Source organism: Thunnus albacares, chromosome 6, assembly GCF_914725855.1.
Source record: "Thunnus albacares chromosome 6, fThuAlb1.1, whole genome shotgun sequence".
Taxonomy (NCBI): Eukaryota; Metazoa; Chordata; class Actinopteri; order Scombriformes; family Scombridae; genus Thunnus; species Thunnus albacares.
Window position 1 is genome coordinate 23,485,327 of NC_058111.1, and position 21,925 is coordinate 23,507,251.

General features: G+C 39.7%; 1 protein-coding gene across 3 annotated transcripts in view; it reads right to left on the reverse strand.

Annotated features, from left to right (window-relative positions):
- zbbx (zinc finger, B-box domain containing) overlaps positions 1-15,655 on the reverse strand; it is a 58,521-nt gene extending 42,866 nt beyond the window's left edge. The window contains exons 1-6 of one of the 3 annotated variants that reach the window (XM_044354784.1): positions 15,248-15,529; positions 13,436-13,559; positions 12,835-12,948; positions 3,306-3,408; positions 2,612-2,663; positions 2,028-2,137 (exon numbers count right to left, since the gene is read on the reverse strand). In XM_044354784.1, the coding sequence (XP_044210719.1) occupies positions 2,028-2,137; positions 2,612-2,663; positions 3,306-3,408; positions 12,835-12,948; positions 13,436-13,500 (444 nt within the window). In that variant the 5' untranslated portion in view covers positions 13,501-13,559; positions 15,248-15,529. Of the gene's footprint in view, positions 1-2,027; positions 2,138-2,611; positions 2,664-3,305; positions 3,409-12,834; positions 12,949-13,435; positions 13,560-15,247 lie in introns of all 3 variants that reach the window. The other 2 variants (XM_044354786.1, XM_044354785.1) reach the window with 2 other exon arrangements.
- Positions 15,656-21,925: the final 6,270 nt, after the last annotated feature.

The following is a 21,925-nucleotide window of genomic DNA, read 5'->3' on the forward strand; positions in this document are numbered from 1 at the left end:
CAAATTCATTATGGATCAACAAAGGTCATACAGTACAGTGCAAATTTATACCAGAAGATTCACCAATTAATCCCGCTCCTTTCTTTTTACTTTTTTATCTCTTCTTCTCCCCCTTTTAGTTCTTTATTATGTATTCATTAATGCATGTATACATTTATTTATGTTTATTTATTTATCTTTCCTTCTTCTTCGCCCTATATTTCCTTTCTCAGCCATACTTTCTTAACCATCACCAATACTTCCTTTCTTAGCCATATCTGTGTGTATGTGTGTGTGTGTGTGTACATGCAAGCTTACAGCTGTGACATTGCCCTTTAATGGTCCCATAAAGCAAGGCCTCATTTCCCCTCTCAGGCCTAAGGACAAATTACAGCCACTCCCGAGGGACTAGGCATCCCTATCAGGCTGCGAGCGGCATATCACTGCGCTCTCCTGTGCTCTGCTGAAGGAAATGAGTTCCTTTTTTTTTTTTTTTACCCTGGATGACTCTGAAATACAGCACAGGGCTAGACATGGAGTGTGTGCGTGTGTGCACATCTGATTTTGGTAAACCCAGTGTCATTATGTGTGAGTCATAGTTTAAAACAAGCCCAGATGTGTATGTGACTATGTGCTCGTATCTATGCACGTGTGTGCACTTCTGCACTTAAGTGCAGTTCCAGACAGAATGGCAGAGACAGTCATAACGCTTGCCATTATTGCCATCATTATAGGGCATAAGGGCTATTGAAAATGTGTGTGTGTGTGTGCACGTGTGTATTGTGTGTATTCGTGTGTGTGTTTAGCCTATATACTTACCCAGACTACTATGAGCATTGCCATTAAGCCCATCACTATGGGGCACTGGGGGCATCAAGCCCTTCATTGGACAATTCAGTTCCATCATCATCAAATGCACAATCAAGCAAATTACCGCATTATATTTTAACGTAATGTGTGTGCTGCACTTAAAATAACTTCCATGACAGGAGGGGCAGAAAACAGTGGCTGTCAGCTCAATCAGTTTAACCCCTCCCTCTCATTCATTCCCTCTATCAATCTCTTTCTCGCCCCGATTGCTCTCATTCTCTCTCTCACTGTCTGTCTGAAGCATCAGTTATTCAATGCTTAACTCCTCAGCGTCATGGTCAGACATACAGTAGGGTAGGAATTACATGAGTAGCTGAGGATCTAGAGGGCGGGGATGTGGGAGCAACTGGTCATCAAGAATGTATTACTCAGCTTAGTTTGCCACAGTCCATTATACACATATACACACACACACACACACACACACAGTATGGCAGTACCTGAGCAGTAGCGACTGAAGAATGAGAAAGAATAAACAATGGTGCCCTCAGAGGTCTCAAGTATCGATAAATGGATCCAGCTAAACTGTTATCAGTGCAAACACAAGCACACAGATAGACCAGCAGATAGGACAGTGGAGGCACAGCAAGAGAGAGGCAAAGAGAGGAGAGAAAAAGAGAGATAAACATGATGGAGAGAGCGGAGAAAGAAAGAGACACACAGGCAAGGATATGGCAGAGAGGAAAAGGGGGAAGGGGGAAAGAGGAGAAAAGGTGTTAATGTGTGAGACAGAAAGGCGAGTAAACACATAAAGCAAGGAGAAAAAAGTAAAAGCAGGGTGGGAGATAGCGGGCATCTGGATGACAGAGGGAGATAACAGCTGATGCAGGAGGTAGAGAAAGAACAGAAATATCGAAAGAGACAGAGGGCAGAAGAGGTGACAGTATAGCAGAAGAAAGAAATGAACAGACAGACTGAGATTGACGAACACAGAAAAAAAGGAGAAAGGGAAAGAAAGACAGAAAGTGAGAAATTCAGCATTTTAGCTATGAGAATAAGTAAGGTTATTTGACTCCTGGTGTTTTTAACCACTTGTCTGTGTGTGTGTATGTGTATCAGTTTGATGAGTGTTACTAAGTTATCAGGAAATTCTTAAATTCTCCAACATTGGAGTTAGAAGATTTTTAGTCACACAATGTCTTTTCTTTGTGTCTGTGTGTGTTTATTTGTGTGCATACTAGTCCGGCACTCCTGACTTCACACTGTCCACATATTGTTCCCTTCAGCCTGTTCTTTCTTGTTGTCCGATGACCGTTGGTAGGAGGCAGAGGCGGCGGCTGAGGTGGGACTAAAAAGAGCGAGTGCATTGTCGTTAAAACTTGGCAAGGGGATTTCATTTAACATTATTGACATTTAAATGATATTTATGTAACTACCTGCAAGTCCAACAATAAAGAAGAGACAGAAAGAGAGGCACCATCAAAAATACAGTGCAGTATATATCGCAAAATTTCTGCCTCAGGCATGATCAAAACATTAATAATTCTGCCAAGATTGGCTGGTTAGAAAGATCCATCTTTAACAAGATAACTCCACAGTCAGGCCCCTGTCCACCTTACTGAAGTAACCGTGAGCAAAACACAATTTTAAACCAGTTCCCAGGGTGCAGCTCTGTAGCTAATCTTGAATGCTAACCTCCATGTGGAGAGCAGAAAGAATTTTACTACAGGGTAGTGTATCAATGGACCAAATATTTTTGAGTGCACATCCATGTCAAGTCTACCTGGTGCAGGTAATGCACAGCTGAAGCCCCGGTACTCACCTGTCAGTGGTTCATCCTTCAGCAGTCGGATCTTCACCTTGCCTGCTGACAGCTGTTGAGAAGACAGGAAGACACAAATCAGTGGCGACAGTGTTTTGTCTTGTTTAGGCTCTCAGCTTCCTCACTCTCCTGCACAGGCTTTTCTATGATTGGATATATGTATGTAAACATCTTTGTGTATATTTTATTTTATATCTTTTACATCATAGCATTTTTTATAAGCAAACAAGAACATGAAGAATTAAAAATCTGCTATACATGATGTTCTTTAATATACTTTCTGTGTCAGTGTTATGAAATTAGTTAATTTATTCTTGATTGCTCTTTAGTACGTTGACCAAATCATCAACTCGACATCTCTTTGAATGTGTCCCATTAAATTTAGAATATAGAAATGAGATGTTTTCATGTTTGTATTTAGATTTTGTATCAAATTATAACAGTCTACACTGTTGTTATTGCCTATCGATATGGAATCAGTCTTTTTTGACAACTATTCTACCACCACCTTTTACACCGGGACAATTAACAACAGGGGCTGGGCCATCCACAATTTATGTGTATGAATCGGTGAATGTCGGTATGTGTTGTAAAGCACTTTGATTGGTTGGTAGACTAGAAAAGTGCTCTATAAATGCAGTCCATTTACCATAAAAATAATAACCACACATATAGATAGATAGATTTCTCTTACCTTTTGGAGTGTGTTCTCCTTGTTCTTCTTGGTGCTATTTGTCAGAGAACTGCTGTTTAAGGAACCACATTGTCCAGACTTCCATCTAAATCCTCCTGAATGTCTACATAGACAGAGAGACAAGGACAGAGTATTTTTTTGGAAATTGTAAATCAACAATCATGAAATACATTCCATTTGAATTTGATAGGCAAAGATCATCTATCATAACTACGCCATTTCTACAAAATGAGAAGAGGGACAGTGATTACATCTGTTTCAGCTTGATTTTATTTGTTTATGCTTCTTTTTTCATGAGGATATATTTTCCATATCCTCAAAATGTTAAAGACATTCTTATATTTGTATATCTACATTAGAATATTTGGGTATGGGAGCTGTAAAAATAGTAGTCAAAATCTTTCATTAACCATAAAATGCAACACCAGCACAGACACACACATCAAAAGATCAAAAGAATCAAAAGAAGACTTTTTTTCCCAATTTTCTCAGATAAATTCATATTATACTTTAGGGCTTTGGTAGCATACAGTATGTACCAATAAAGCATAGTGAGTGTGGAGTAGAGCTCCACATTAACTGCACAAACCAGAACAAAATGATTTTTCAAACGGTATTAGACTTAGCAAAAACTGCAGTGCAAACACCTTCCTATTCCTGTATTTCCATTGGGGTGAAAGTGAAGTCAGGATACATGTAACAAAACTCAGAATTAATGCATTTTAATCCACTGAAGTACCCAAAGAGACTGAAGCTTTTTAATAACAGTGCCAGGCTTTAAGTGGAGGAGAAGGAACTAATGTCAAGAAAAAAGATAATAATATTAGCATGAAAAAGTGTAGCAGCACCATGTAACTAAATCCTAAGTCCCTAAGGCTAAATCTGTTTAAAAAAAAAAAAATACAAAAGAAATTTAGAAAATCACTTTGTTCCATTAACAGAAAAGAGTGTTTAATTTATCACAACATGGCCCTTGTGTTGTTAAGAGGACTTGGAACAAGGGAAAGCACTTTGCCACACGCCCTTACATACAGAGGAGAATTTGGATTTGCCATTATAAATTATGCACATATACAGTGTCATATGAGCATAAAATTTCACGTTTTCCCGTCTCGTCCGAGTGGAGGTAAACTGAATCTCACACGTAAAAACAGAACACTACAAGTTACAGGAATTATACCTATCCAAACAAAAACACACACAGATAGATGCAGACGCAAATACATGAACATGAATGCAGGTGCACAAACACATGCACGCACATATATGCACACACACGCAGGACGCTCCTGTCAGTTGCAGAAAGTGAAGGCAAGGCAAGTCCATTTGTATAGCACATTTCAACAACAAGGCAATTCAAAGTGCTTTACGAAAACAAAAGCATCAAGACAAAGTGCAGAAGTAACACATTATGAAAGGACATTTAAATACAATTAAAATAGTTATTAAAGAGTAAAGACAATAGAAAATAAGCTAAAATAGAATAAGACAGATACGACAAATATGATAATAAGTGAAGAAATGGATGGATACTCATTTAGACGTGAGTTATTCATGCCCATGTTGTTGAATTATTTATGCTATTTGTGCTATTGTGATGTCTGGCTGTCTTTGAAAGAAGTTTATTTTGGATTGAGCTGGCAGCCAGTCAAGGCACGAGAAGTCAGATTCTATTTGTGTGTGTGTGTGAGAGAGTGTCTCTGTGTCTTTGTGTGTGTGTGTGTGTGTGTGTGTGTGTTTGTGTGTGTAAATGTGATGGCAAGAGTTGCCAACACCCCTGACACCATTGCTGTGCTGTGCTGACACTGAGGGTGGGCGTCAGGTAATCACCCTGGCGACATCACCTTGGCAACTGGACTGTCGCTAAGGGAGACAGCTGAAGCACGCCCCTGTCGGTGTAGGATGACAGGGTGTCCCTTCAGGACATGCGACCTGGAGAGATAAAGTGTGTGTGTTTGTTTGTGTATCTCTGTGGACTTGGCATTACGTAACAAAGATCTCATTATCTTATCCACACAGAGACACACTTAGTTACATTCACACACACATACGTACTTGAGTATACAGTACAAACACTTCAAAATAATAATGAAGTTGTTTTTAGAGACATACAGATACAGACACATTCATACAGTCAATGTTTATCTGTCTTATGAACACACAAATATGCGCACACACATTTCTAGACCGCTCCAAACTGCAAAGTTTAATCAGAACAACCAAAGTTCTTTTCCAAAACTTTAAACTAACAATAACAGCATTTGTGTGTGTTTCTATATTTGCGTGTGTCTGTGTGTATGTGCATGTGTGTGTGCGGGCGTGTGTGTGTGTGTGTGTGTGTGTGCGTGTGTGTGTGTGTGTGTGTGTGTGTGTAACGGAGAGACAGAGATAAAAAGTGATTTTGTTGACTTCAGTCTGCAAAGCCAGCAACACAGTGAGAGTGACATTCAGTGGCCTGACCACACTTACACACATTCACACACTACTATCACATGTCGCTGTGCACCTTTCGCTGCCCAGTGAACGGATAGCAGATGACAACCTCTGACTCACAGCTTTCATATTGGAAACAAACATCACATGCAACACCAAATACCACCTAGTCAAAAAACATTTTCTTAGCAAAGTCAAAGTGGAAGAAACACAGCGAGGAGTGCAGTTTCACTTTGGCTTAGATCAAGCTCATATTTCCAAACGATATACAGATATATTGCAATGGGAGGAGGAAAAATGCCAAATGATTCAATGTTACCCGAGGCGAACACCACCTGTTGTACCTGGACACACTCGAGCCTGACTTACACAAGGACATACACACAAACAGACACATGGCTATATCAACCTTAACTGGCCTATCTCGCCCAAAGGGAGAACTGACAACATCTGCGTCCCCCTACCACACACACACATGCAAATGCGCACACACTTTGAAGTCTAATGCCAAAGGAAGTGTGTCATCTCTCAATTCCCTCCCTCCCAGTGTGAGATGAGCGGTGAGGGCAAAAACAGAAAGAGTTGAGACATGAGAGAAACTTACCAAAGGCAAGAAAAATTCATTCCAATAGACACAAAGGTCGACACATTTTAGTCCAGAATGGGCAGTGTCAGGTCACAGGGTCAACACACATGTATGCAAGTGCAGAATGAAACAGGCACAAAGAAGAGCTGAAGCAAATCAAAGAACTACTCAAAAAGAAAAAAGGAAGGCTGGAAAAAAGAGGGAAGAAAGGGAGGAAAAAAAGCCAATAGACAGAAGAAGCACAGCAAAGGAAGCAAGAAAAAAGGGAACCTCAACTGTACTTTTAGATAAGGCGAGTGCTAGTGTCTGTAAGCCTTGTAGGCCTAAAGACAAAGCTACATTAAATCTGCGACTTGGGCAGGCCAAAACAGAGAATGATGTACTGCGTTTGCCCCAAGCCGCCGGCCTGGCTTTATTATCGCCTGTGTAGTCTTCACAAAGTGATTATACAACACCTCCTCTCAGCAAACTGAATTTGTCCGCCTATTCTTTGGTACGTGAGAGTGTTTGTGTGTGAAGCCCGACTCTAAGACAAAGATGAACAATTCATCTACTCCGGGAGCTATACGATCTGAGAGACAAGCAGAGAGAGAAAAACAGAGTGGTGCATAACACAGATACACAGTACACTGCACAGCTTGAGCATAAATCACAGCTTGAGGATCTACAATAAAGACTTGTCAAAGATACATTTGCATGTTCTGAGAGGACTAGACATGTAAGGGAAGAAGCTTAGAGAAAATCCAGGTAACTAGCACATCATACACCAGAACACCTGATTAACAGCTCTCCAACCATCCTTATATCCTACATCAATCAGAGACGAACTGAGGAGAAACTACTTCCTCTTTTTTCAATTGGGAGTGAACCAATTTATTGTGCTACCCACAGCTTTCAGACAAAAGGTAGGAAGGGATTGCAGCAACAGTAATGTTGGGTTCTATTGTAAAAGTCTGACAGGACATTCGCATCTGTTTTATTTTGGTACCTAATAATCCAATTTACTCCATGACTGCTCCTCTTCAATCCGAGTTCATGTGTTTACAGCTTAGTGAAGATTCACATGACATTTCACACAAATCGTTCTAACTCCCTGTATCCTCTTTTTTCCCAGTGTGCCGACTGCTTTGCAAGAATGTCAACCAGCAAGACAGCAAATATACAACACAGACTGAGTTTGGAAAAACTGCTTATGGTATGAGAGTATGTTGAACTCAAAAAGCAGTAGTTAAATATCCAGGTAGCGCAACTAATCTGCTGATGCATTCCAAGTGACACAATTGCTGTTAGTGACAGGGTCCCAGTTTCCCCTCTTCATCTCTGCCCAGAAGTAGCACTAAAAATGAAAAAGGTGTTAAAATGTTCTCCAATGCTCTTCTTGACAACAGTTCTGCACAGTCCACACTGATTAGTGACACCACTGCACATGAAAACAAATCAACGATGGCCTGTATGAAGGAAAATGTTGACTAACTTTCTTTTCTAAAAATTAGAAAAAATAATAATTCTAAAAAAAAAATTTCAGTTACCAGTCACCTCACTGCCACATTATTTTCAGAGCACACGCTATAGTTGAGTCAGCTGAGTCTTCTTCCTACCTTCACAAACTCCTTCTCATACATACACAAACTCTCGCTACATCTTTCCACCTCTTTCAAGCTGGCTCACACACAGATATAAAATATTTATCCAGATAGTAAAGGAGTATACTGTAATATCTAAAAGAAATAGGGCATAAGCTGGATTCCTGTCCTGTAGCAGAGTTGAGTGTGTCTTTACTGATTAAAGAAAACAAGACAGACAGAACCAAAAAAGTGTAATACCTCTGCAAAGTCATAAAAAAAACACACATACACACACACAAACATAAATGTCATTATTTATGGAGGGCTAGTATCAAAATCATACACTGGCAACCGCAAACACACCTTGGGGCTGGTGAAGCGGTAAATGTTGCAGTATTTCAGTAAGACAGGAAACACTGTGTTTATCATTCGTGCAGCCTGGACAAGATGGCCCTCTCCCCATACTGATGTATGGCTTCTTAATTAGGGCTGGTCCTCCACTGAGAAACAAAGTAGTACTCACATATAATGACATACATAGACATAACACACACCCCAAAACAATAAATACATTAACCCACAATCTAAAGCATTCATTGCCTGGTTTGTGATGATATATGAATTTGAACCAATAGGAATACATCATGTGGGAAGACTACCTCTCATCATACCTCAGCTCTAAATCTCTGATATTGCTATTAGCTGTTTGGCTGTGAATGTGTGTGTGTGTGTATGTGTGTGTGTGTGTGTGTGTGCGTGTGTGTGTGTGTGTGCCTTATAGGGACAAAAAGCAAGTCCCTTTAACTTAAATCATTAACTTTAGGGTGAAGACTTAGTTTAAAGTTGAGGTAAGTTTAGGGTTATATTAAGGTTTGTGTAAGGGTTAGACTTAGGCAAATAGTGGTTATGGTTAAGAGTTAATATAAGTCTCCAGCAATCTGTGGAAAGGAGTCTGTGTATAATATACATACTCTGCATCTCCCTAAAGTTGTCCCTGAGTTATGTGCTCATATATCGTGATATACATCCCTATTACACTGTTCTCCATAACTTCACATTGGGTAACACATTTCAGAGTTATTAATGAAATGAGATGAAATGAGGTGAACTGGGAATGGGGAATAAAACAATCACATTAATAACCCATGTTTGTTTTCATTCTGCAAATTAATTTCCTGCTCACACAGGCTAGAATGCCCCTCAATCTGGATTTGTTGGATAATAGACATAGTAATGGGCCAGGTAGATACTCTATAATGAAATGGTGAGGAGAAATAAATGCTATTTTGTGTGAGCTATCCAGTACATTAATACTGTAAATTAATATGAAGATGTGCACGTAAGGATTTTACATGTTTAATCAACTTATACACACAGACACTCACACAAAATAGGAATGGACCAATATCATTTTGTGGTAGCTTGCGTTTATGTGTCTCTATGTGTATGTGCCTGTTAAAAATGCACATGATGTCCAATTATATTTGAAAATGCTGTGAACCATCCTAATTAAAACCCACTGATTTTTCTTTTATTACCAAGCATCTAACTAAAATGGAAGTGGTCTCTGTCTGTCTGTATACTGTATGTCTGTCTTTCGATTTTCTTGACAACCATTCATCCGATCGACTTCACACTTGGCGGGTGTATTCCTGAGACCCAAGGAAGCGCGGTGTTGAGTGTGAAGTTGTTTGAATGAGTAGTTCTTGAAAAAGCTGCAAGCAGCAATACTGGAGGCCCGTTCCGAACAGGCACATTTTGAAAAGGCATTGCACTAGACAGAATCAGAGATGTACTGCTGAGTGTGTATATGTCAGAGTGTGATGACGCCAGCTTTTAGTTTGATAGCTTTTCTAAATAATTCATCCATGCTTGTTTCCAATGAATCAGTTACACCAGATGTGGCCCAAGATGACAGCCGATATGTCACCAACATATATCACTAAAAATGTCAAACGTAAAAATGTTGGGATGAAATGTTGAGGACAAGCAGAAACGTTTGTTTCAGTTGTTAATGATCAAGTTGCACAGTGACTCAGGCAGTTTCATTACCTGTAAGCCTTGCATCAGTATGATCTCAGTCCAGTCTACACTTATGTGAATATGAAAAGGTCTCTGTTAAATGTGGAAACAAATCTCAGAATTTGTCAAATGAGAGATGAACTTGGGATTTTGGAAAAAATATCAGTTATGGTTTGCTTGAAATGTTTATCTACATTGGTGCAAAACGTCAAAGAAACATCCTAATCTGTGAAATTAACATTGCATTCTTTGTCATAAGAGTAGCTCTTGTTTATTTTGTTTTTTGTAGATGACTAACAACCCAGTTTCTAACTGAAGGGCAGCTGCTTGTGTTCTGAATGCTCACTGAACTGTATCATGGGAATAACATATGGTTCATCTGTTTTGAAGTGTGATTTTTACAAGTCTCTGGAACAGCACACTTCTTACTTCTACCACTGGCTTGTATAATTCCTACCTTTGTCATAACTTAGCATCCCAAAGTTAAATAAATATATGAGAAGTATTTAAAGAAATAAATACAAGCATTTGCTGGGCAACACTGCACATGTTGCACCAGAAAATATGTGAGTCTCGGTTATTTCCCTGCAATTACTCTAAAGAGTTGTGACAGTTATATATGGCACTGTTGCAAACAAACTTAAGCCTTACTGAAAATATAGCAGCAATTATGGAACCAACCAGAAGCATGTCAAGCAGAATACATTGCAGACAGCTACAATCAAGACCTGCAGTTTTGATTATGGTTGGGAATAGTAGAGAACTAAAGACACACAAGTCATGTCCTAATAATATCCTTTTATTTTACTGTAAATTTCAACAGTTCCCAGTAAAGTTGTGTACAAGTTTATGTAGGGCTCCACTGACCTTTAGAATAGCTCGCCATACGGTCATGAGCCTTCCTTTTTTCCTTCCATAGCAACCTTTTTCTTGACCTTTATAGGTAGAGAAGTCACTGACCTCCCCCTCTCTCTTGTTTAGTCTCTTCCTATATCTATCTCTGTTATTCTGTGCCTCTACTTTCTTTGTTGCTTGCTCTTTTACAGCAGTCTTTTTCCTACCTTCTTTACCTCTCTCACTGACTCGTGTCTCTCCATTAGTCACCTGCTCTGTTCCCTGTGTGTTTAACTGATAGTCCATCTCTTCACCCGCTGTAATTCTTGGCCTCCTGTCAGTTTATCCTCTGGTTTTCATCCACAGACTAATGTTCAAGCAGAGCGAGCAAACCAGGACCTGGAAGCCGCTCTACAATGTGTCACTGCCACTAACCCCACCTCCTGGAGCTCCCATTTAGCCTGGATCGAGTATGCCCAAAATTCCCTCACCAGTGCAGCTACAGGTCTTTCTCCTTTTGTGTCCTCTCTGGGTTATTTGCCTCCTCTGTTTCCTTCCCAAGAAGGAGGGACTGCAGTCCCCTCTGTCCAGACACACCTCCGCCATTGCCGTAAGCTCTGGATCAGCTGCTCCCATCAGCTGACACAAACAAGCATATTGCTGACCGTCACCGAACTCCTGCACCAACATATCAACCAGGTCAGAAAGTTTGGCTTTCCTCTAAGAACATCCCACTTAAGACAGTTTCCAAGAAACTCTCACCTCGCTTTGTTCGACTGTTTGTTGTGGAGAGCATTGTGAGCCCCTCAGCAGTTAAGTTAAAACTATCCAGTACCATGAGAATACATCCCACATGCCATGTTTCCCAGCTTAAACCAGTCGCTCATCCACTCATCAGAAGCCTGCAGTATTTAAACCCCGAGTCCTGCACTCTACTCTTTAACAGATTGTTCTCTGTACTACGTGGTTCATCGCCTCCAGCCCTTCCAGTCTGCCTGTTCAGCTCGGTGTCTCGCTTGTCTCCTGTGTGTGCCGAGGACTCTGTTCACAGCCTGCAGTATTCCACTACCTGCCCTGGCTCAGCTACTGTTACCACTGCCTGCCCCGCTTCACCGATCAGAATCAGCTGCATCTACAACTTTATAATAAACTGCCTTTGTTTGAACTTTTACAACGCCTCTGTGTCTGAGCTCTGCTCTTGGGTCCAGAATTATTCACATTTAATTATGACAAACCCTGGATTAAGTGTGTGTGTGAAAAGGGGCTAAGTTATCCCAAGGTCAACTCTTAGCCCAAGGCTAAGGAAAGCCCTGGGCTAAGAATATGCAGTGTGAAAAGCCCTATTGAGTATCTATTTTGTTATGGTTTAAAGCAGAGAAATCAATGTTTCAATGGAAAATACAGAAATGCTAACAACACAGCTTTTTGTTTTGTCATCGTCAATCAATGTCATTGATTGTGCAATGATTTTTTTAATGAAGTAAAAGACGTTTTAATTTTATGTAAGGATGTTGATCTTATTTCAGTAATATCTAAGATCGCACTGGCAGTTACTGTGGCCAAGATACAGGTACAATTTAATATCTACACATGCCTAATCTAATACTGTATATTCCAGGACTAAATTTAATGGCAATCAGGCATGTAGTTGCTGAGTTGTTGAGGTCAAAATGTTGGACAGTCAGACAGAGTAACAGATGAACAGCTCCATCCTCAGAGCCTTGTAGCTATTAGGGTTTTCAGCATAAAAGCTCACACCACATCACAGTAATAACAAAGGAAAATTTCATTCAATGAAGTGCAGACTACAAAGGAAGCAGTAAAATTATATGTGCAGTAAACTGAAACGTGATTCAGGAATATGAATCTCCTCTCCCTATAGTTTTCTTTTACACCTGCTACAGCCCATCATGAATGTATTTATTCCCTGTCCTCTCTTTCTCTCTCCTCCCTCGCTCCCTCTTTCATTCACATCATCTACTTCTTCTTCCACCTCCCCCCCTTCAGTCTGCCCCTCTCTCCTCCTCGCCAACTCTCCCTCTCCTTTCTCCTCTTTCACTACCACACTGAGTGTAACACTGATACTCACCCTCTCTCCTCCTTCTCTTTACTCATGCTTTCTTTAAGCTGTTGCAGTTTCTCTTCCATCTCTTTGCTCTCCTGGGCCAGAGTCACCGTCTTCATCTGCAGTTCTTGCAGGTTCCTATGGCAACATGCACGCACACTCACATCTATGCAATCAATCAACGACAATCAATCATACAAATGACCTACTCCGTCAGATTGGACAGCCAGGCTTTCGTCAATACGTTCAATTCATCTGCTGCACTAGCAGATCCCTGTTGCCATGACTGATCAATACTTTAATCAATTAGTCACTGGATCAGGGTACCACCAAGCCAGACATCAATTCAGTCAATTACCTGTTGGCAAATGAGAAACTACAGTAGAGGATTGTACTAAATTTTGCATTGGGTGTTATGAAAAAAACAAATACACTGAACACTGAACTGAAAACTGTCACAATCCAGGTCAGAAAGTTTATCTTATGGGTAACTCAATTTTGTGAAATACCCCTTATCTGTACAGATTTTGAATGGAAATTGATGGAAATAGTATGGCAGCCAAATGACCCTGATGAGCTCCTACCAAATGCCTTAAATCACATCATCGATCTTATCTCAACTTACCTGGCATTAAGCTTGACGGATTTGGCCTTGTTGTTAGGAAGCACCACAAAGTCGTTTAAATTCATGTCTCGTCTTCAGGTATTCCTCTCGCGCCTTTCACTGTGCTTTTTACAAAGAGTCTCCTCTGCAATAAAGAACAACAGTAATGGTATAAAACTGGCTATAACGCTGAGCTCAGGCTAAATCACACGCTGCCATAAATGAATGCTGCTGCAATACAATGAGCAAAATATCAGGGACAGTTTTTCTCAAATGTATAAATGTTTAAATTGTATCTGGCAGACTCACGTATATGCTTGACAAATGGCTGGCAACTTTTAGGCAGTGAAAGCCTATTAAGGGAGTTATCAAAATGAAGCAGATATAATATATTAATATAGCAAGGCAGCCACACCTGCTAGCAACTCAGCTAATAGCAAAGTGACTTTAGTTGGAGGTGATTACTTCTTACTCCTTTCTACAAGATGGGTAACCTCTTAACAAAAACCCTGATATTTCACATGCAATTATAAACCAGTATTTTATATGAAACCTTTTGTCCCTCAGGGTGTGTAACAGTACAGTATAGCTGACTAAATTCAGAACATTATGAAAAGTCAGCTGTTTTGACTTGCTCACTGCAGGAAAAACAAGTGGAACTAATAACATTAACAATAGCTCAGTTCCATTTAAGTGTCCCAGTAAGTCATACCAGTAAGCCATCATGCACAATGTCATTATTAATCACACCTGTGCTTTTCCTGCCATGACATCACATTGGCTGTGTGTAAAAATGTTGATTCTAGACATTCCAGCAGTGGTGGAAAGTAACTAAGTACATTTATTCAAGTATACTGCGCTTAGGTACAATTTTGAGGTACTTGTACTTTATTTGACTATTTCCGTTTGATGCTATTTTATACTCCGCTACATTTCAGAGGGAAATATTGTACTTTCTACTCCATTATATTTATTTGACAGCCTTAGTTACTTTTCAGATGGAGATTATATAATTCACAATATATAATATAAAAAACTTTTAAAATACAACACATTAGTAAAGGGTGGTTTCCAACCTTTTTGGCTTTTGATGTCGTCAGGCTCACATTTCAGATGTCTATGAGTTGTTAACAGCTCCAATAAATAGTGATTTTTCCCTCTAAACTTCTCCCATGGTTTCATTTCAATAAATGTTCAAACGATCCAATATTTCAACGAAAATCAAAGATTAAAGAAAATAGTCCAAAAACTGAAAACAAATCTGTGTATCAAAACTTTGTTCTTTCTTCTTTCCTCTCCCATTAATCATCTCACCAGCCCTCAGATTCATCTGGCAACCACAGTGGTCGTTCACAGTGTTGTTGGCAACTAGCAGGCTTATAGCTGAGAATCACTGAGCCTAAGGGCTTGTTCACATCTGTTCGCTCAGTTGATTAAAGCAGGAAACAATACATTTTTTACATGTCTATCCCAGTAGGATAGGCTATAACTTATGCTAATGTTTTTAATTGTCCATGACTATGTGTCAAATAGGAAAACATATGTTTGGCTAAATTTAAAATATAGCTTCCATGAAAAATAGATCAGACTGCAGACTAAACGTTAATACAAACAGTCGGTTTTCTACACAGCTACACATAGGAGTTAGTGCTGTTAAAAGAGGTATTTCACTAATTTAATGTTGAGTGGGCCACTGGTGACTCATCTAAAAGGCCAACTGTATAACCTCGTAAGGATTACAAACACACGAATGTAACCAATATATAGTAAAGTAACTTACCGTAACGTTACAGCACTTTATTCGTTACACACTGCTGAGAATACTTCACTTACCTCAGAGGCCTGCTTGACTCTAACTCGATTACCAGCTCGAGATGGAATTCACTCTTCAATTAAAGCATGCGTTATTGTTATTAAAACGTTTAGTTAAAACGAATATTCCAATAATTCACGCTTTGTACCTACTTCACGGTTTCACTCCAGTTTCTCTGCTTCGAGCGTTTGTGTTGAGCTACCGTTTCCATGGCAACCAAGGCATCGTTCTCTCTCGCGCTTTCGCTCTCTTTCTCGCGATAGCTCTGCATCTGGCGAGTTGTTTTGCGTTACCATGTGTTTGCTGATATGAACTTTCCAGGCTGAATTTGTTGACAAACCTTCAACTTCTTAAAAAGAATTATTATAGCGTGGCTTTGTTTGCGCAGGGAATAAACAGATCAGATTCAAAGACATCAAGTCCCCTATTGCCTCAGTAATCACGGGCAGCGGGAATTCCCATCTAATTAAAATCCTCGCAGCATCAAGATTAATTTTATTGCTCTGATTAGAGCTTTGAACCCTCGTTCTTTTTTTTTCTTCCAGCAGACTTTAGAGTTGTCTTTAGGCGTCCAAGATGATGTTGTTTAGATCTTTCATGTTGACAAGCATTAGAGATCTGACGCAAAATAATTTCCCATTAGCCCCTTAAGAAAAATGTGTATCTGATAAAAACCAAAGTGAAGGAAACAGTGTGTGTGTGTGTCCGCAACACGGCTTGTGTCTCTCTGTGTCTCCACAATGTATCTTTTTTTTATCACATGTATGTACTATAAAGGAAGAATCAGCTCATCAATAGGCAAGGCCATAAAAAAGAATAAAATTTAAAGATAAAAATTAAAGACAGCTGCCATGTTCTCTGTTAATTAACTATTTATATTGCGGGGAGCCTTACAATACAATGGTCTTATCAACTAAAATTTAGGAGGTCTAATTTATGGTTTAATCTTTAATTTTTTATACAGCATTGATTGAGTTTGAATTTGACTTGGAATTTAACCAGTTTTCTTTATGAATATGATATTTTTTCAAATAAAGTAAACAATCAAATTGAAAAATAATGTTTTTAGTCCTCTTCTTATTGTGTTCAATATTGTAAAAGAATGGGGAGGGTACCCTTCCAGCATTATAAAGTGTCCAGGGAGATGTTTTTGTTGACTAGTCCACAGAAAATGTAATCCATATTCAAGGTCTTTCACATGATCAATTCTATATGGTATCTTATATTAAACCTACTTGACCTTGTCATAAATTTTCCAAGCTCTGATGCTGACAAGAGCAGACCAAAACTACTTTGATGATGAAAAAAATATATTTTTGAGTATATTAAGTATATTATTACATTTTTCTTTTGCAATTTTAATTTTCCTAAATAACATACTTATGAGAAATGTTTAATGATTGAATCAATCCATAACAGAAGGCCTACCATAATTTCTTAAAAGCAATAAAAACCATGGAAACTGCATCAGTAGCATATTTGGTTAATATGTATTTGAAAATTGGGTGAATAAAATCTTCTAGTAATAATAAATATCTATTCTGATGTGATAATTAGACAACATACATCCATTCATGTATCACTGCATGTGTGGTTTTACGTTTCTTTGTGCTTGCATACATTCCTGTGTGCCTAACAGAGGAAACTAGAGGAGCCAGTGGTTGTGTGTGTATGTGTGCATATGTTTGGTTTTCTGTCTGTGTGTCCTATAACTGTGCAGCCAGGCAGTCATCTATCCAACCCTCATCTGTATTCCAGGACAAAAGAAACTTTCTGACGCTATTGCAAAAGCTCTCTTCTATTGAAGGCCATGCCCCTTCCGCTGCTACATTTTCTTTCTCATCCTTCCCTGCCATCCTCCGTTCAAACCACAGGACAATTATGGCTCGGCAAGCACTGAGCACACATCCACCTCATTCCTAAATCCTGCTTTCTCTGTCTCTCTCATTCTCTCTCTCTCTCTGTCCTTTTGTCTATCTCTCTACCTCACACTTCCTATATTGTTGGCGTATGACCTATTGCTCCTGCCATCAGGGAAGTGTGGGTGTGTGACTTATTGAGCGTGCCTGCATGTGTGTGAGTGTGGATGGTCATTTAGGGTTGTGACCCTCCAGCTGGATTCTGTCTCCGCTGCTAAACAGTGACTGTCTCCCTCTCTTGCTCTCTCTCTCTCTCAGCCCTGCCTGCATAGACAGCTGGCCGTGCACTAGCATACCGATGAGCAGACGAGAGAGAGGAAAAGAGAGCTTGGGGAAAGAAGAGTAAGAGAGGGAGGAGGAGGCATATAGAAATGAAGGATGGAGGTAAGGAGGGGGGGCATCATAAGAGGCCAAAAGGCACATGGAAAAGCAATGCGAGAGAAAGAACAAGAACAAGAGAGCGACAGAATGCATGAAAGGAGGGGTACAACAGCAGAGCTGTTGCAGGAAAAGGACAAGCGTTGCACTGTGAAATGTCAGGGCTATTTAATTCATTAGGAGGCAATGATGATGGCGCTGTACTGAATGTCATCTGCTGGGTTAAACCTTCCTCTGCGGCCTCATGCAGGATATATATTGACTGTTTGGCAATGGTTAGAAACCTCTTAGCAATGACAGAGTGGCAGCAACAGGGACAAAGAGAAAGACAGAAGAGAGAAAGTAGTCAGCCAGCCAGAATCAACACCATTTTTTGTGACTCCTATTATGCACAGGAGGGTTGTAGATTACACTGTGAGTATATTGACGAAATAATGGAGAAATTGTTAAATAACCTTGAAAGAGGTGGTCGGGAGCTTTCATCCATCCATCTTCTATACCTACTTGTCAGAGTCGCAAGGGGCTGAAGACTATCCCTGCATGCACAAAAGGCAGGGAAGCAGGTTGCCAGTCTATCACAGGATTGATAGCAGACAAACACATTCAAATTGTCACATTTAATCTTCAACTTCACCTGACCTCCATGTCTTTGGATTGTGAGGGGAAACCAAAGCATGTGGAGGAAGGCAATAGAGAGACCGTGAGAACATTCACACAGAAAGCTCCTGGCCCCTGATTCAGACCAGGACCTACTTGTTGTAACTGTAAGGCACAAGCGCTAACCACTAAGTCCCAATGCAGCTCATCATTGAAAATTATGATGGAGAAATAATAAAGCCTTATACAAATTGGATCCTGACCTGAAATTATCTAACCAAATCAAACTAAATTGCTCTGAATTGAAAAGAATGTATGATTATGTATGATATGTATTAATTAAAGTCAACTGAAATCAGCTCAGCTAACCTCCAGTGAAGTGAGACAGTAACAGAAATCAGTCATGCTGGCAAATGAAATTATTATACCAAAACAAAGAGAGAGAAAGACAGCAACACACACCCAACATAACCTCCATTTGATTTAATTTGCCAAGTTTTGAAATATCCACATATGAGATGTCTGCCTCAACCCCACAAAATGTGCCTTCACACATTTTGACATGTCATAGCAGGAAAGACACGGGTGTAATTAATAACATTTAATCAATAGCTTAATTCAGTCAGTTCCAAACTGTTCCTGTGCTTTTCCTGGCATGACACATCAAAATGTCTACTGTGAAAAAGCCTTATGGAGCTGCTCACAGCAAAGATTTATATTTAACAGCAGCAACAATGTTTAATGTTATACTCTCATTCTGAGCAGCTTTCATTGTAACTACTTTCTACTGAAGACACAGTACCTAAGAAAACTGTTGACAGCAAGGTCGATGGATTATTCAGAGTAATATTGGGACAATGACTCTGGAGAGATGGTGCTGTCGAGTTGTCTTTTGGACAATACAGCTAAACAAAACCTATGCAGCTGTTTTCAGTTATTCTGATGAATTACACCTCAGGTAGAAGTCGGGTGGGGCTATACTGGGAGTTATGTGAGGTCACCAATCTCAACATACCAATAAAAGCGATGTGTAAGTTGATCAAGGTGCAGTAGGCAAGTGAGGAAGATGTCAATCAAGCACAGTCTATACATTGTATAGAGGTCTAATCGTCCAACACCTGTGTGGGTAAAATGTTGCCTTTTTCTCCTCTCCATGTTGAGGATTGGAGGATGTGAAGCTCTAGGTGTTGTAAAAATCTTTGCCGATAATTTTCTGAAATATGTGTTCTTTTTTGGGTTGTAAAATAAAATGTGTGCTGTCAACCTGTAAGTTCAGTTGTCACCTCTTTTTTAGGTTGTATTTCATTTTCAATCAAACAAAACTTTGTTTTAGTACTACATTACTTTAATGTTTACACTCACGAGCACTTTATTAGGAACACCTGTGCAATTAAATGCAATCCAATACAACAACTCTGCCATAAATTCTACTTTTGCCCCTGTCATGGGTTGGACAGAATACCAGGAACACAGAATTTATGGCAGAAGCATATTGTTGCTGCCATTGCAGTGCTCCTTCGTTAAATTCAGAATTATTGTTAACTTCTGGTAATAGATGTTTCAAGAGCTGCAACCATAATTTACTCTCACTGCTGTGTGGAACATCCAACAGCAGGTCCCATCGACTGAAAATAATGAGATTCCTCCTTGCTGGAGTTCTCATCACTGAAAAACCCTCTCAGACCATGACTGTCTGTAAGGAGAAGTACTCGCTGGACATGCCAGTCTAAAGGATGTGAGCTAGACGATGAGGAGTTAGAGAGGCCAGAGCAGACAATGAGGATCAGTAGCATCACTATAAGCCACAGTAAGGACATAGACAGGAATACTTGTCTGAGTTCTTGACATCAAGAAGAGAGTCTGGTATTCTGACTCTCCTAATGATGGCTTCATTCTCCTCTGACTTTACACTAAAGGTCCAACAAGGTGTGTGATTAGCTGGTGTGTATAGGTTGAAATACTGTATGTGTCTGCATACATGTGGAAGTTATTGTGTGTTTTTCTGCCTTACTATGAATAAAGGAAAACAGGAAACAAGAGGAACAAATAGATAGAGGAATAAAGAAACAAAAGAGATGGTTGACTTTTAGAGATGTGAATATGTGAAAATATGAATGACATTTGCTGTAGTATATGCTGTATATATCTAAAAGCCATGATTGACACATAGGGTGCCCACCCAAGGCCCAAATATGGGGAGGGAGGGACATCATTAGCTTCATAATTACATTATTACTGGTAGCTGAATAAACTATTGGACAGATGACTCTTTGTGTTAAACAATATTGGAGCCTCTTGGCCCCTCTCCATTCTTCTTATAACATCAGACACAAATTTGATTAAAAATAACAGTGATTGCACTGATGCATAAGCAGTGTAATCCAAAAGATCCTCCAGGCAATGATGTCTTTTTAAAAAAAACTCCATTCAAACGACCAATAGAGAAGAGAAGAAAGACAGGAACAAGAGAGAAAGTAGCTAATTTAGGGAAAACATCTCTTGAGAAATTCTTTCCAAAGACAAATAACTAAAAAAAAATTGCTAGTACATATTTTACAGTAGTTTAACATTGGTAAGTAGATTGAACCATTGCTAACATTACAATTGTAAGTGTGCTGATAGATTAAGTATCATCTCCTTCCCTCTATCTTCTCATGTTAGTGAAGATGTTAGACAAGGTGACCTCATAATGTGGCTATCAAGCAACCATTGGAGCAGTTTACATTGAAATGAGCTTTGCACCATCATCATGAGTGAACACAACTAGCTAGCACTGTAGAAGATGACGCCAGTGAAGTTGCATGCAACTGTCTGACAAAAAAGGTCCTTTTTTCTACCTTTGTTTTATGCCTATAACCTTAATCTCTCCTCAAGCAAACCTTATAGTGAGATTATCAGATTATTTTTAGATATATTTGCTTATATGTGATATTAAAATGTTCATAGCTGATTACCCTAATATACATTACAAATGTATTTGTTTAGTTATTCAGTTATTTATACATGCACAAGAATATAAGTATTAAGAAAAAGGAAGAGGTCCAATGAGACTATATATGCACAAGGTCGCAGACTTTCTACCTACACCACTGTTGACATGTTTTGACATTGGATATATGACAGACAAGAATAAAACACAGATGAAGCACTGGAGGGGAAAGAAGAGTGACTATGTGACAGAGAGCCTGACCTATAGGTGACTGTATGGATTGAAAGGTAGATAGGAAATTAGACAGGAAGAACAAAAGTGGAGTGAGAGGGAGTAAGTGACAAAGAGAGTTGCGGCATGAGTGAAAGAAAAAAGAGAGCAATAGAATGTGGAGGACATCAAGGTGTCAGGAACGGACGGCCAGCCAGTCACTGGATGTCACTGGGAGAGAGACACAGAGGTAATGAGAGCTCTGTTGCGGAGGGGAGAAAGGCCAGAGGGCTGGACGAAAAGGCCAAGTGGGAAATTGAGAGGTTGAGGATGGCAGGTAAGAGGAGAGGGAGAGATGGATGAGTGTGAGAGATGAAGGTGGAAAGAGGGGGAGGAGCACCGATGAACACACGTGAGTGGCTCTTCATCATGTGTAGTAGCTTAAGCTGATGGCCCACACACTCTGTGTCACACCCACTGCCACTCACACGTACTGCATAGAGTACACGCAGAACACACATCAGTCAAAGCCGTGATGAGTATCTGACAGTTAGTGGGGCTGAAGACTGGCTTATGACAGACAGCGACTGTACTGATGACACATATATCACTTAGAAAAATGAAAGATAGAAGAAAGAAAGAGAGAGAGAGAGAAAGAAAGAAAC